This window comes from Macrotis lagotis, chromosome 6 (genome assembly GCF_037893015.1).
Source record: "Macrotis lagotis isolate mMagLag1 chromosome 6, bilby.v1.9.chrom.fasta, whole genome shotgun sequence".
Taxonomy (NCBI): Eukaryota; Metazoa; Chordata; class Mammalia; order Peramelemorphia; family Peramelidae; genus Macrotis; species Macrotis lagotis.
Window position 1 is genome coordinate 32,803,616 of NC_133663.1, and position 15,652 is coordinate 32,819,267.

The following is a 15,652-nucleotide window of genomic DNA, read 5'->3' on the forward strand; positions in this document are numbered from 1 at the left end:
TTCACATCCAGAAGAGAGCTTTGAAGGGTCTTTGAGCCCAGTCTTCCCACTTTACAGATGAGGAAACTGAGGCACAGAGAGATTCAGTGACATGCCCTAGGTCACCTAAGTCACAAATGGCAAAATCTTGGCTTTGACCCAAGGGGCTCACCAGAGTCCGTGTTCATTCTATGCTACCATACCAGAATATAAGCTCAATGTCTTTTTGTTTCCCTCCAGCTTTCGTGTTTCAAAAAATGAAGACGGTTTATTTGGGCAACAGAGATACCAGCTGCCATAGCTTATGAGATTCCTTCATTTTGCTCAGGAAATTGCTTAATTTAAGTTCCATATAATTTAATTTCACAGCAGGAATAGAATGAGACAGACAGACTGGGCAAGCACCTTTCCCATAGAGAGCTTCCTTTGAAAACAGCCCCAGGCTCCTTTGAGGGCTTTGGTCTGTTCGGACATCCATCTTACTGGCGTTGAGCGAGAGAATTGAGTCGGGGAGAAGAAGGCAAGGGGGCTCCTATTCCCCACCAGAGAGTTTCTGGACACATAAAAAGGACTTCACCCCATGGACCTTTGGACAACTCCATGTTGGCCCCTGTTTCCAGAGGAGCCTTTGATTCAGTCAATTTTTTAGCTTCATCCTCTTGGCAAACAAACCTATTTCTCCATCATCGCTTGGGGCAGATGGTGCTGAGTTTTTGTGATTGTAAACAAAAAAAAAAAAAAAAAAGAAAATGTTTCTTGGGAAGCCTGACAAAAGGGGGGGAAAATCCTGATGAAGCTAAGAGGAAATTATTGACTCAAAGCAGAACCAAATGTTTCCTGTGGTCTTACTCACTTAAACTTTACCTTTTTTTTATTTGGAGGGAGATAGAGCCTGGGATTATTCCCATGTAGGGAGCTTCCTTCTTGTTTTTGATTTCAACAGTTGAAGTGACTTCTCAGGGTCTCCCAGCCATAGATATCAGAGGTAGAAGGGAAACTATCCTTGTGACATGTGGGAGAGCCACTCTCGGGGCGGGTCTGGATCCCCTGGCCCATGCCATGTCTTTAAACTTGATGTGAGTTCACATCTGGACCTCTGTGTTTCAGTGTCACCAAGACGGTTGCTTTGGGCAACTACACCTTTGGCATATAGGATGAGATTCATGAGATAGTTTGCTGTTGTGTTTTGCTTTTTCCATATTTTAAAAAATGGTACCCACATCAAAATTATATACTTCCATCATCCTCTCCTCACTTTCCCTGTATCTTTTAAAGTACCTTATTTGAAGGGAAGGCATGTGTGTGTGTATATACTATATTAAAATTATACGAATATAAATATTATGCATGCACATATAGTTATAGCTAGTTCACAGTTGTTGCTGGTGGTAGTGGGCCAATTAGACCCTTTTACAAATAGGTAATTATTATAAAAATCTTACCATGATCGTTTTCATCATTATTATATCATTATTATTCTCCATAATGATCTCCACCCCTTTGTTGGGTACCAGAAACCTGACCTGACAGTTTGGCCCAGAGCATCATTGCTCTCCTTCCATCTGTCTTGACAAGGTTGTGAGGAGGGAAACCCTACAGAGTTGGGAACTGCCATCATTCCTATTGACTGGAAAGCACTGGCCATGAAGGGCCAGGTCTTCAGAGTTGGACCCTTGTAGAAACATTTCTAGAACGCACTGGCCATGAAGGGCCAGGTCTTCAAAGTTGGACCCTTGTAGAAACATTTCTAGAACCACAACACAGAAAACAGAGTATAATCTTTCATTACCTTTTTGTAAAGTTCGATATCCTGTGTTTAAGTGTCTGCTTTGCTGTTACACACCCAGAGAGGATAGTGGTTTTTGGTCGATAATCATGGAGTAGAAGTTTCCCCCAAAATATACACGCTATATCTGGCCCACATTTGGGCTGAGCTAGCCAGTAAAACGACCCAGTTCCACAGATGGCAGAAGAGGGCAAGCTGGTCTACCTTCTACTTGACCCATTTCTGTGGGTTTGCCATCTCTGTTTAATTGGCTGTTCTTTAGGGTAAAAAAAAAACCAAATACCCATGTCATCCCTTGCCTGGTTGCATTCATATGTGATCTCCCTTTGTGGACTCAACAGAAAAGCTTCTTACTGATTCAACAGAGCTTTGGTCCAGATCTCCCAGGGCCTCTAGCCCTGGCTTGTATCATGTTTTCTTCTTTAGGTTTTTACCCATCTCCTCCCTTTTCCCTATAGATGAGCTGTTGCAAAGTTCACAGGAATATATTTCTCCAATATATTCCCAGGAAGAGGAGTTGGTGTCTCCACCGTATTCTAGCCAGAGTCCTAAAGGGGCTTGAGAAGACCAAGCCCCTCCTACCCTCAAGTGGCCCCCTGTCTACAGGGCTGTGTACCATATGGAAATGTCCTTTTCCCTTTACTTGCTTTTTTTTTGGAAGGCTTCAGAATCTTCTTAGCAACCACATCTCCTATTAGGGAAAAGTCCTGCCCTAGCAGTCCCCTCAGATCCCAAAGGAATCAGTCCAAAGCTTCTATTTTATATTCTCTTTCCTGCAGTTCTGTAGAATATTATTTCATATCACAAATCAAATCTTTTATCTCTCACTTTTTAATGCAATACTTTTTTTTAGAAATTTTCCTTTAAGAAGTAGATATACTCTCCCTACCACCCACCTGCCATTGAGAGTGAGACAAAGGAAGAAGAAAAAGAAGACCCTTATAAAAAATACACATATTCAAGCAAAAATTCCTCTGTTGGTCATTTAAAGAAAAAAAGTCTCAGTTCACACTTCATCTTTCACCTCTCTCATGAAGATGTTAAATCACTAAGTTCTGCCTCAATAGAGAAAAAAAAGTGAGACATCATTGTCACAGAAGCTACTACTGCTAAAATGTTGTTGGCCTTCACACTTAAAGCTATAGGGTAAAAATGGTCCACGTGTAACAGGGGTGTTGCATTTAAGGCATTTCCATCATCACACTTTCCTGGGCCTGATTTCTTTGGGCTCTGACAGTAAATGTCCTCTTCAAGGCCTTAATCACAGTGCAGAGGGGATGCTCAGTAATTAAAGACTATACCAGCGGGAGCCAGGCTGTTGCAAATCCCTTGGGGTTGGCCTGGTCACTGACTGGGTGTTTCTCCACCGAGGACCCTCATTGGGAGCTGCCATCTGCCAGAGGTCGATTTCCAGGGGACAAGGTTTTTCCCAGTACAAAAAAAGCTGTAGACTTGCAAGAAAATTGTCTTCCCCGGGGCTTAGTATGATCTTAAAAGCTCAAAATCATCTTCCACGATTCCTCTCTACATTATATGAATGGCAGAGCTATTCACAATGATGAAATCACAAATCTTCCAGAGTATTCATTGTAAACGCTATCCACTATTGATACTAGTTATTGAGAAGATATTACTAGTTGGTAGTCAATTGTTCTTTCTTGCTAGATGTTTGATTCATTTATCTACCTGCTCTTTGGGGGCTCCGTTTCCCCAAAGTCCCTTCTAATTCTCGATCTGGGGTCCTTTTTATGATCTTGACTGCTAAGCTGCTTTCCAATCTTTGCTTCTCTTTGTCCCTTTTGAAAGGGTCCCCTCCCACCAGCTGCTGATTCCTAGCCCTATCAGACTGTCTTGTCCCTTGTTGGGAACATATTTTGTATATCCCAATAACTGCATATTATCTCCCTAACAGAATGTATTAGAATGCCATCCCCTTGACAACAAGGATGCTCAGCATTTGAGCACATGGAGCTTGGCAAAAAGTAGACACTTCATGAATGCGTATTGATCCGTTGGATAGTTTCCCCACGATAACCTTTTCTGCAGCATAGCATCCTAGATAGCTCATTCACCTCCATGCTTGGAAAGACCTGGGTTCAACTCCATCCTGTGACATAGGAGTGGCTATGTGACCCTGGGGCCAGTCTTTTAAGCCTTTCCCTGTAGGGAACAACTTTCTAGACTTTACCTTACAGAGCAGGAACCAAATTATAATGATAAAAGGAGGGTTGGGGGGGGGGGTTGTTTGTTTTACTGATACCCCTGCCAATGTCTTTCGGTATCTCTATATTTCATTTTGTTTTGTATCTGACCTCTCTTTGCAGAGAAGTGGTTGCCTTGATTGAGATAACCCTTTTCTTTCATTTCCCAAGCCATTGTATTATTGCATTGTTTAATTGACCTAACTTGAGATTTTTTTTGGTTCCCACTCACCTCACTTTTGCTTGCCTCAGTCTCTGGCAGGGTACTTGGTCTCTAGCTTGGGCAAGTGTGATTATCAGTCCTTTGGCCACACAGCCACCCCTGGCAAACTTGATAAAGCCTATGATATTATGACTAGCCTCTGGGCTTAAGAATGGAGAAGCCCAGGCTGATGTTCTCCTCTCCAAGTGAAGGGGCTAGGGAATAGAAGATCCAGGCTCTGGGGACCCCCAAGGGTTGTGTCAGATAGCTATGGGGGCAAGCCATAGCGTAGTTTGCAGGGATGATGTTCATTGAGTTCAAGGCTTTTTTTTTTCTGTCTCTCTGTTTATACACACTAAGATGTTTGAGTGAGTGGTCCAGGAGAGCTACCATAAGTCAGAAATTTGCCACACCGCCTTAGCACACAGCCAGGACTAGCTCTTTCCAGTGGGATAGCTGATGCTGAAATGAATCAAATACCAATTAATTTACAAATGGGCTAGTCTGGTACGATGCCACTGGATCCAATCTGTTATCAGCAGGAAAACCTTCCCGCTGAATAGAGCATGTTTTTTCCCAGGATTGTTCCTTGTACTATTGAAGAGTCAGTGGTAGAATGAAAGTTGTAGAGAACAGAAGATTCTGCAGCATTTGTTGATTTTTTTTTAATTGGCTTAGGACTGTAAAGTAGCCTGAAGGGCTATTTCTCAAACAGCTGCCTTCCATATCTATGGTAATATTCTTGGATAGATGCAGCCTAGGAGATAAGTTTCTTCAGAGTTCCTTTAATTATCAATCTCAAGAGAAGATTTTTTAAAAAGGCAGATGCTTGCCTAGAGTATGCCACACTGCAAGTGCAAACGACTTCCAATATCCTAATGGAGTAATTTCCATTTGATGATTGGAGCAATTTCCATTTGAAGATTGTAAGCTTTTTGGGTCAGTAAGTCCCGAGTTCAGATGCTTGTGACCCTGCTCAAATTGCTTGACCCTATTTGCTTCCTCATATGTAGAAAAAAGAACTGGAGAAGGAAATGGCAAATCCTTCTAGTAACTTTGCCAAGAAAACTCCAAATGGAGACCCAAAGAGTTGGACATAAATGAAACTACTGAACAGCAAGAAGTTTCTTGAGGGAGGGGCTACGTTTTCTTTCTCCTGTATCCTGAACACTTGGCCCTAATAAATATCCACTGATTTCTCTATAAAGAGTGAAAACCTGCAAATTCTGTAATTTGCTGGTTATACCAAACAAATATCAAACCTCCAAATGCTGTAGGTTTCCTCATTGATCTCACTACCCAAAAATGCTGTAAATCACTGATGATGATATGATTTTGCTTGTTTTTTCAATAGATTGGGGAGGGATGTGAGAGAGAATTTGTAATTTAAATTTAAAAAGTAAAATGTTAAAAATAACAACATTTTTAAGAAAACAACTGGGTGCACAATATGTCCTGCCCCATCAATAGGACGATGTCTCCATAATTGGTGGTTCTTATACTCTAAGGTATACAAAAAATTCACAAAAGTAATAGAAGACTGATATGAATTGATTCAGAGTGGAACAATCAGAACCAGATCCTTTCAACAATGTGACTGGAGATAGATACTGTAACTGAGCCCTGTGGGACCCCAATGAACAGTGAGGGCCCCAGAGAAGATTTGAGGCCAGACTCTTATCCCTCTCCTTGAAACACGGTTACATCACACCCTCGGACTCACCTGATTCAGTGATTATTTTGACTTAACTGGATTATGCTGTTGTTCCCCTCCCCTTCAATTTTCATTTTTTTTTAATTACAAGTGGCAGGAAAGGGAGAGGAATTTATTTAAAAATTAAGATATTGAAACATTTCAATAAAATGAAATAAAGCTGCTCAGACACTGAAAAACATCATTTATAACATAAAAAATGACATCCATTTTTTAAAAAAATAAAAATGCAGCTAACTGTCAAATGCCTTTCCAGATAGGAGAGACAATATTAGGAAACATCCCTTGCTGTCAAAATAAGGAATCTCTGTTCAGACCCCCAGGGTTGTTGTCTTTATAATTTTTCAATTTTCTTGGAAAATTCTGTTCTGTTCCTGTCCTTTCTCTCCCCACCTCCACACCCCCTTCCTGGGAGCCCATGTCTGTATGGTTATGGCTAGCTTTGCTTTCGTGGACACCTGAAGCCAAGCCTCAAAACCTCCTTTCGAGGTGCAGCTGGGCCATGGAGGAATTTTGTGAGCAGGGTGAGTCACGTCCAGGTCACTCTCCGACACATGTCAGTGTTTCATAAAGGAGAAATGCGTGGTGAATTGAATTAACTTAGTTATTCAGATCATGTTGGGAAAGACAACATATTCATATTGGTGCATTAGCTTTTGAGGAATATTTTATATACAGCTGCCACTGGATTGATTCCCTTTAAAAAATGCTTTTAAAAACATCACTGTCATCCTGTCATTTTCCAGTAACATTCTACCCCACCTCCCCCAATTACATTCTCCTTTCAAACAATGCACGCACCTCATTCCACACCCCTAGACCGTGCCTAGGAAGTATTTAGGGCTTTTCATGCCACAACGTCCAACTGTCTCATTTTGCTAATGAGGAAATTGGAAAACAGAAAAGAAGGATTGGGTCATATAGGTCATGTTTTTTCTCTACTCCTTTCACCTGCAATCCAGTGGTCTTTCCACTGAGGCAGAAGGAGGTATGTTTTCCATCAGGTTGACAGGTTATCAGAAGTCTAATGTGCTCTACTCAGCATCATACCTGCCGCCAGCCATTGTGTTGAGCTCTGTGGTCTCCCATTAACATTTAGAGTGAAACAATCAATTGAATTAAAAAAGGGAGCCTTTATTGAGTGTTTCCTATTTGCCTGGTGTACAAAAGTCAAATCACATCTTCCTTTCTTTAAGTTCCCTACTGTCTGCCTGGGACATTTCTTTCTTTGTCATTAGTTCATATAAAATTTATACAATGACTTTTATATTCTTTTATTATCTTGCCCCTTGTCTTCCAGTGTGCTGGTAATGATAACAATATTAATGATGACATTTATGTAGCATTTGAAAGTTTGTTAAGTGTGATACAAATATTTCATTTGATCCTTAAAGCAATTCTGGAAATTAAAAGCAATTATTGTAATTTTACAAATGAGAAAAACTGAGACAGATGGGTTAAGTGACTTGTCCAGTGTCATACAACTAGTATGTGTGTCAGACTGGATTTGAAGTTAGGTCTTTCTGGATCTAAATTCTTTTTCTTTTTTTTAATCCTGAATTTAAAACAAAAAGAATCTCCTTTTTAACAAAATCAAATTAGCATCTATTAAGTGCCTATCATGTCCCAGGCAATGTGTTAAGAACTAGGGATCCTGCCCTCAAGGATCTTGCAATCTAATGGGCAGACAAGAAGCAAATGATTAAAATAAAATTTGTACAGGACAAATAGGATTAATAGAAGGAAAGAACTAGAATCAAGACAAGTGGTTGTCTCTTCCTTCTACTTATGAAGAGTCCTGATCCTTGGGAAGCTTTTACTGACATGACCTCTCTACACTGTCCATTCATCCTTCCTTGTTCTTCCCTCTGGTGATAAATAGAACATGTTTCTAAGCTTTTCCTCACCTAACATCCCTTCCGATATATTTAAACACCACTATCACATCCCCCCCCTTCTGGCTAGGACCCTCCCCCCAATCTCCTTTGGAACATTTAACTAATTTCTCTGTCTCCATCTTCTCCACAAGAATAGTAATGGGATGTTTTATCAAAAACTTTCCTAATTTATGGATAACCTACATCCCACAGTATTCCCCTTCCCTTTTTGTTTCATAATGAGTCCAAAAGAAGGAAATGAGTTTAATCCGGTATAACCTGGGGACGACAGCTCTTTGCAGTCACCACGTCACCATCTAAAACAGGTCCCAGCCATTTATTATCGACCCCTTTCCCAGTAATCAAAGTTAAACCCCCTGATCTATAATTGAATAACTATTGTCATGCCTTTTTCTTTTTCTTTTTAAAAAAGTAGGGTCTTTGTCCTTCAATCACATGGCACCCTTCCAGTTTGTCATGATTTTCAAATATCATTGACAGCAGCTAACTCAGTGGCCACATCAGCCAGTTTGGGTTTTGTTTTGTTTTGTTTTGTTTTAAACCCAGAAGGTGCAGTTCTTTTTGATTTCCATGACTTGAATTCAACAGAGCCGCCATCTCCTTACTTATCTTGGGTATCAACTCCATTAGCTATTTTTGTTCTGTCGTTTTCATTATAAAGGTCATTCCCTTTCCGAGAATACACAAGCAGTTTCACCCTATTTGTTTGTAACTCTTGAGTTCATTTTTTTTGTCCGCTTGTTTTCTTTGAGAAATTTTTCATTTATCTTTTTATGATCCTTTACATTTCTATCACTACCCACTAATTCACCCCCTGCTTTTATGTTCACAGGCCCTTGGACATAAGACTGCTTTTTATGAAGCAATTTCATTTTAAAAGCTATATCTTTCTTTTACCAGTCCTTTATCTCATGCCAGTCCTGTAAACTCTCAATGTGCACATCCAAAAATATTCCTACAACCTCCATTTACTTCACAGCACCCCGGGTCTTGTCATTTACTTTTATTATCACTATCATCATCAGTCATCATCATCATCATCATCGTCATCATCATTATTTCTCTTCCTCCTTTGTCAGTGGCTCTCAAACCTGCTCCTTTTTTCCAGATAATGCCTAGTCTCTTCCCTCTTAAATCGTTTTGAGTGCAGCTTTGCCCTTGTCATTCTACTAGCCCATCAATCAGCATTTATTAATTGCCTGCTGGCTATACAGAGACAAAAATAAAACTGTCTTTGCTGTTCGAGAGCTTGCAATCTTCTGTAATCACTTTGTTGAATGTCACCAGCTATTGCTTTTGGGTTCTGGCCTATAACCTTTCTGTCTTTTTTCCTTCTTGCTCTTGACCCTTCTCTCCAAAAGGAGTGCAGCCTAAAGAGGGATGGAAAACACTTTGCTCTATTGCTTCCTTCTCTCTCAAAGATTTAATCAGTTTACCAGCATTCATGAAACAGCTCCCTTGTGCCAGGAGGTGATTGTTCTAGTCTCTGGGCCTATAAAGAATATTTATTTATCTCTTTGCATCTCCAGTACTGACCCTGCATAAAACTCATTGAATTGATTTGAATTGAATTGTAGAATTCCTCGCCTCCTTCTACCACTGAGTAATAATGGCCCTGGATGAGCCACTGTTCATATCTGGGCTTCTTTCCTCATCTATGCAATGAGAAGATTGGTCTGAGTTGGGCCTAATGTTCGTTCTAGTTCTAGTTCGTTCTCATAAGGCCGCCATCTCGCTGAATAAAGCCAGGTGCTAACCTCGTCCACATGTGTATACGCAAGTCAACACGTCTCCCATCCCTCCACCGGGAGCTCCTGTCCTTGGGCACAGTTGACCTTTTCATAGACAAGATTATGTTTCTTCTGGTTTTCATTCCCTAAAAATGTTGCCAAGAGTTCACTTGTTAGATAGAACTGAGTGGTAATGACTCCTCATTAAGATGCCATTGTGGAAACCTGAAGGATTTGGGAGTGGTTGCCATCTACTGGTAGTAACTTTTCTTTTCTTTTCTTCTTTCTCTTTTTTTTTCCCCATAGAGTATGACTCGGAAGCAAAAAGGGTCCAAGACATTCTTTCAGGAATTGAGAAACCACAGGTATGTCTTTGGGATTTCTCAGCATCAATGACAGTCTCATAAATATTTCAAGTTGTATTCTTTTCTTACACCAGATGGTAGTTAAGAGGAAGGGCCGTGAACCTTTGCAGGTCCCTCATAAAATATGAAATCGTCTTTGGTTATTAATAGAGCATGAAGAATCCTGAAAAGGAGACTACTGTGTTGTCATATTATACTCAGACCTCTTTATTTAGACGTTCTGGGAGCTAAGGGATCGTCTTCCCACCTTCCAAGCACCTCAGGATTTCCTTTTTCAGATCCCCAGCCCAGACTAGTCTGTTGTTTTCTTTTGGAAAATTGTTCCTTACCCATATAAATAGCAACTTAACCCAAACTGGTGCTCTAATTATTTTGACTGGTTAATTCTGTACTAACATTTGGATGTTATCAGGAGAAATTGTGTCCAAAATATTCACTCCACTTGGAGTAAACAAAAATCAGCACAGTAGGGGATTCTGTGGTTTAAATATTTAGATTTCTAACCTGTAGGTGCTCTGAGATCCACGTTTAAAAAGTCAAAATGTTGACTCAGTCTTTCCCCTAAGACTGGCCACATTAGAGATGGAGGAAATCTTTCTGGTTCAAAATGGAAACACAGGTTCCTCTTTTTTTTTTTTTTTTTTTAAGACTGACTCATTGGAACATCTTATCAAAGTGACTAGTTATCAGATTGTGTCTTCTTAGATGTGTGCTCCAAATCTGCTGTTGGAGTGATATATTTCCAAAGAGATCTAGAACTGTATCAAAACCCAACTATGTGGTGTTTATATTTACATATTTTTATAAATTTTGCACATATATAGTATGAACATTCAAATGTATGTGTATAGAAACATTTCTGTCAAATGAGGGAGGTTCCCTTTCTAGATCTGTGATGTATGGTTTAAATATATTTATTCTTCCATCTATCCATCCCTCCTTTCCTCTCTGTTCTCCCATTTCTCTGTCTTCCATGGGTGTATATATACATATATATACACACATGTGTAAGTGTTCATATATGTGAATACATAACCATGCATATACAAACACTCATCTCTTCATCACAGCTGTATTTCACTTTGTGAGTGCATTTTTTTCAAGGAGGAATGATCATAACCTCTTTCAACCTGGAAACAACACAGTCTATTTATAGTTAGTATAGCTCATGTCATGAATATATCAGAAGTCATGTCTCTATCTCCTCAGCCTCCCACAACACATTTTTTGTACCAATCTCAGCTTTTTTAAATTCTTGTTGATATTTTTAGAGGCTTTATTACTAAAATTTCCCTATAGAGTTCTCTCTTGTCAGAATACCCATCCCTTATAACAAAGAATAAACACAAGAGAAAAAACAGCTCAACAAATCACCCAAGTCCAACATCAGAGGTACTATACCATAGTGCCCCACTTCTTCATAAGAGGAAGTATAAGGTATGGTATTCAGCTCTTGGTACTATATTATAAGGAGAATCTTTTTAAGCTGAATAATCGGTTGGGGGGGAATCAATGGAAGAATCTGCCTGAAGAATTAGATGTATAGGGAGAGAGGTATATCATAGTTATTTTCAAACATTTCAAGGATTATTATATGGAAGAAGAGACTGGACTATTTTTACTTTATCTTAGAAGACAGCATCAAATACAATCAAAGAGTTAGATTTAGGCTTAGTATAAGGGAAAACTTCCTAATAATTACAACTATCTAAAAGTAAATGGGCTACCTTGGTAAGTAGTTTCCCAAACTCTTACTTGAGATCTTCTCAAAACCAAATGAATCTGAGATCCCTTCCAAGTCTAAGGTTCTGGAGTCCCCATGGACCTTCCAGTATATCAAGTATATCCAGTATATCAAGAAAAAGAATAGAAACAAAATGTTTTAGCAGCAAAAAGAGCAATCAGACTAGCCCCAGAGATGCCACCCCAGAGAAGGAGTCCTTCTACAGGTAAAGAAATACCCCAGATGACAGCTGCTGCATTGAGAAGCAAAGGAGGACGTCTCTTCTACTGGTTACCCAAAGGATCTTGATGTCCTCGCCTCCTTTTTTTCCCTAACTACAGTTCATAACTCTATGACCTGTGGCTCTTTGAATATAAAAAGTGTATATTTTATTTTTTTAATTACAGCTTAATGTTGTAACATGGGAGGAGCTTCTTGAATGCCAGGGATAGGTATTTTATTTTGTACCCCTCACTAGGCAGCATAATACTGAGATAAAATAATTGATTATTGAGTCATTCATTGACTGAATTGCTGTTTTCCTACTGGCATTCTTGTAGTTGAAAGTCATGTAAGCTTTGGTTTCAAGACCTGAGGAGCTATGGAGTTGGAGTTGGGCAGCAGGCCTCATTTGCTTGAGAGAACTCTTTTGACTGCTACTTCCATAGTGAGGTCAAGAACCTCCCCAAAGTTCCTTCCCCTCTCCTGGCCTCAGTTTCTTTCTCTGTAAAAATGAGACCTTGAACGAGTTTCTTTTTTAGCTGTAATGATCCAACTTAACCCACCCAAATTCACACTGGAGGTGCCATTCCATCAATTAGACCAAGACGGAAACAAATGTTTTGGGATTGGCTAAGGGTAGTGGAATTGGGAATTGTACAAAAGTAAATCAGCGGTTTGGAATTTAAAACCATATCTGTAGAATAGAAATAACATTAAAAAATAATCTCGAATAGTATAAATAATAGTATCATAAATTAAATAGTATAAATAAATCTTAAATAGATATCAAGAGATATCTACTTTTATTTTTTTAAAAAACCCTGTAAATTGCTTTATTTCCTTTGGTAGTAAAACTGGAAATATTCTCACTAATAAATGAGCAGTTTGCTTTGACCCTGTAAACAGATACAACCTGGACTTTGCATTGACTATTGTTCCCACTTGCTAATGAGTAACTCTACTGAACTTCAAGCCACAATTGATTTGAAGGGCCCACCAGTGAGCAAACTGACCTAATATAGGCATCTGCCCCATGTATGTAAGAGATATTTCCTTGAAAGGTAAACAGCTGCAGAAATGTGCAAGACGCTTTGATGGTCCTCAGACAATCAGAAATTGGGGAAGGAAGCTGTTGGTTGTGAAATTCCTAGATTCACAAGGACCTCTTTCATGGAGAACACTCTCTTGGGTGGTTTGTTTTCCCCTTGCTTTATCACACTATTGTCTTGGGGCACATTTGAAGCTGGAGGTCCATCCCCTTGCCATGGGACCCTGGAATGTCTTTGGAGGCTTCTAAAGCACCTCCTTGGGCCACCCATCCTCTCCCTCCCTCCCTGAAGCCAAACCAGGATGAGTTGGTCTGAGTTTTTCTCTGTAGGAAAATGGCAGCCTTCAATTGGAGGCTTGTTGGGAAAATGATGGATATTCTGTTTCAGGCAAAAACTCATTGTTTGGCACTTGTTGGCCAGGGTGAGGGGTGGGAAATGGCTAGGGAGGAAATGAGAATGAGGAGGGGAGAAAGCCAAAAGTTGAGGGAGGAAAGGCAGGCTAAAGATGGGAATGATTAGAAGGAAATGAAATTGTAGCACTTCCTAGTACACAGACTGGCTAAAATTAGGCTAATTGTTTTCTATAGCAGTTCCTCAGGATATTGTTTTAATAAACAGATGAGAATGATTCTTATGAGTATATGAATGATGCATAATGGATACTTTATATGAACTCTAAAATCATTTTTATACCAACGTTATTTACTGATAAGCCTAGGAAACCCACTTATCATGTGACAGGACTTTTTGACCTGGGAGTCTGAACTTTTTTCTTTTATTATTTTGATCATTTGATTTTTTAATCTAATTGTTTTCCTTTGTCCTCTCATGCATTTTATTTTATGCATTGAACAACTTGATTCTTATATGCCATCTGTAAACTATTTCAGATTATTTTTCATTGTCATTTCTGTTCTATAGATATGATTTTAAACTCTAAATCACTGACTTTTGCACAATTCCCAATCCTTTGCCCTGTCTCTTATACCTTAACCAATTCAAAAACATTTGTTTCCGTCTTGGTCTAACTGATAGAATAGCACCTCCAGTGTTAATTTGGGTAGGTTAAATTGGATCATTCAATGAAAAGGAACTAGTTCAAGACCTAGACTGTCAAAGGAGTATAAGCCTCCCTCTTCGCCCTCCAAAAAAAAAGACTTAAGAACCCCTAAATTTCATTCATCCTGCCTTCTATCTATCATACCTCTTTACATACTTACTTTTCCAGTTAAATGGAGGTATGTTGATATTGCCTCTTCTCTCTCTCTCTCTCATCCTTTTGGGTTAGAATTTTTCTCTCTCTGACAGTTCTTGTTAGCTCTGTGATCTTGAAGAAGTCACTTTCCTCTCCCCTCCACCCCCAGACCTCAGTTTCCTCTTCTGTAAAATGAGAAATTTGAACTAAATGACCTTTAAAACCCCATCTGTGATTTTGTGACAACTGAGAAATAATTACATGTCTCCAGTTCCCTTCTGGGTTGGTCCAAATAATCTCTCTGTGAATTCTCTGGATTTTTCCAAGTAAAACTAGCTGATGATAGGGATAATTGGATGTCGCCATGGCCAGTGCTTTTAAATTTTTTAATTTCCCCTTTACCATTTGACTTTTTTAATAACTGTCCAAAAAATAGGGAGAAAGGGACATGGTCATGGTCATATGCTCCTCTAGGGAAACTGCTGGTATTTTTCCATTTCCTAGTATCCTATTTGCCCTCCTTGGCCATTCTGGGCTCCCTTGAAATGTGTTCTTAGAATGAAAGTAGCCTCAATGGAAGAGTGCTGAGGTTCAGGGATTGTTTTTTCTTTATAAGCCTAGCCCTGAAAAATACATGTCACATATTGAACATTTATTGCAGGGTAGCACGCTCATTGAGCTAACTTCTCCAGAGAGAAATGGTGCCCAGCATCGCTGCATTGCCAGGAATGCAAATTGATAGGAATCCATGGCTATTTAGCATCTCAAGGGATGTGATTTATATTTGCTATTTATTGAGAGACAGAATATCATTTTAAGGAGCCATTCATGAAATCATTGCTTAATCAAATGAGATAATATATGCAAAGTACTCTGCAAGCCCTAAGGAACTCTATGAATAGGAGCTATTTTCTTAATGCATTTTCTCAAATTCATATAAAATTGTCATTTCTTTCTCTGATTTCCAGTACTTAATCAATTTAGTTAATAAAAAAAAAGTCCTTGACTTAACAAAGTCCTCCTTATCAAAATGTATATGTTTTAACAAAAACTGGATAATAAAAATATTTCTGTCCAATTATTTCAAAACTTCATTCTTTTCCTTTCCTTGTAGTTTGATAATGACCTGGTAATTTATTAATACTTAAGAATCCTCTATCATTATCATTTATGACAGTAGTTAGTCTTTACATATCACCTACCATGCTTTACAAATATTTATCTTATTTGATCCTAACAACTTTCCTAGAAAATAGCTACCACTACCCCCATTTTACAGTTGGGGAAACTGAGGCAAACATTTTTTTTTTTAAGTGACTTAACCAGGGTCACACATTTAGTACGTGTCAGAGGGTGGATTTGAACCAAAGGCTCTTTCCACTGCCTTCAAAGTTGTAGTCCTTATGCTAGAATACATGAGAAATTGAAATAGAATAGAATCCCTAGCCTCAGGGTTTACAGACTAGTGTGGAGATATAACAAAATTCTTTCCCCTTAGCCAATTAAAATTTACTATCTGAGCTTTGTAAGTACTATTCTGTACTTATGGACATAGACTACAATGTCAGCAATAACATGGTGGCAGGAG

At 39.1% G+C, this 15,652-nt stretch overlaps 1 protein-coding gene across 1 annotated transcript in view; it reads left to right on the forward strand.

Annotated features, from left to right (window-relative positions):
- Positions 1-15,652, forward strand: part of FNDC3B (fibronectin type III domain containing 3B) — a 351,337-nt gene that overhangs the window by 244,462 nt on the left and 91,223 nt on the right. Inside the window, exon 7 of the mRNA XM_074190931.1 lies at positions 9,817-9,875. Within this exon, the coding sequence (XP_074047032.1) occupies positions 9,817-9,875 (59 nt within the window). The remainder of the gene's footprint in view (positions 1-9,816; positions 9,876-15,652) is intronic.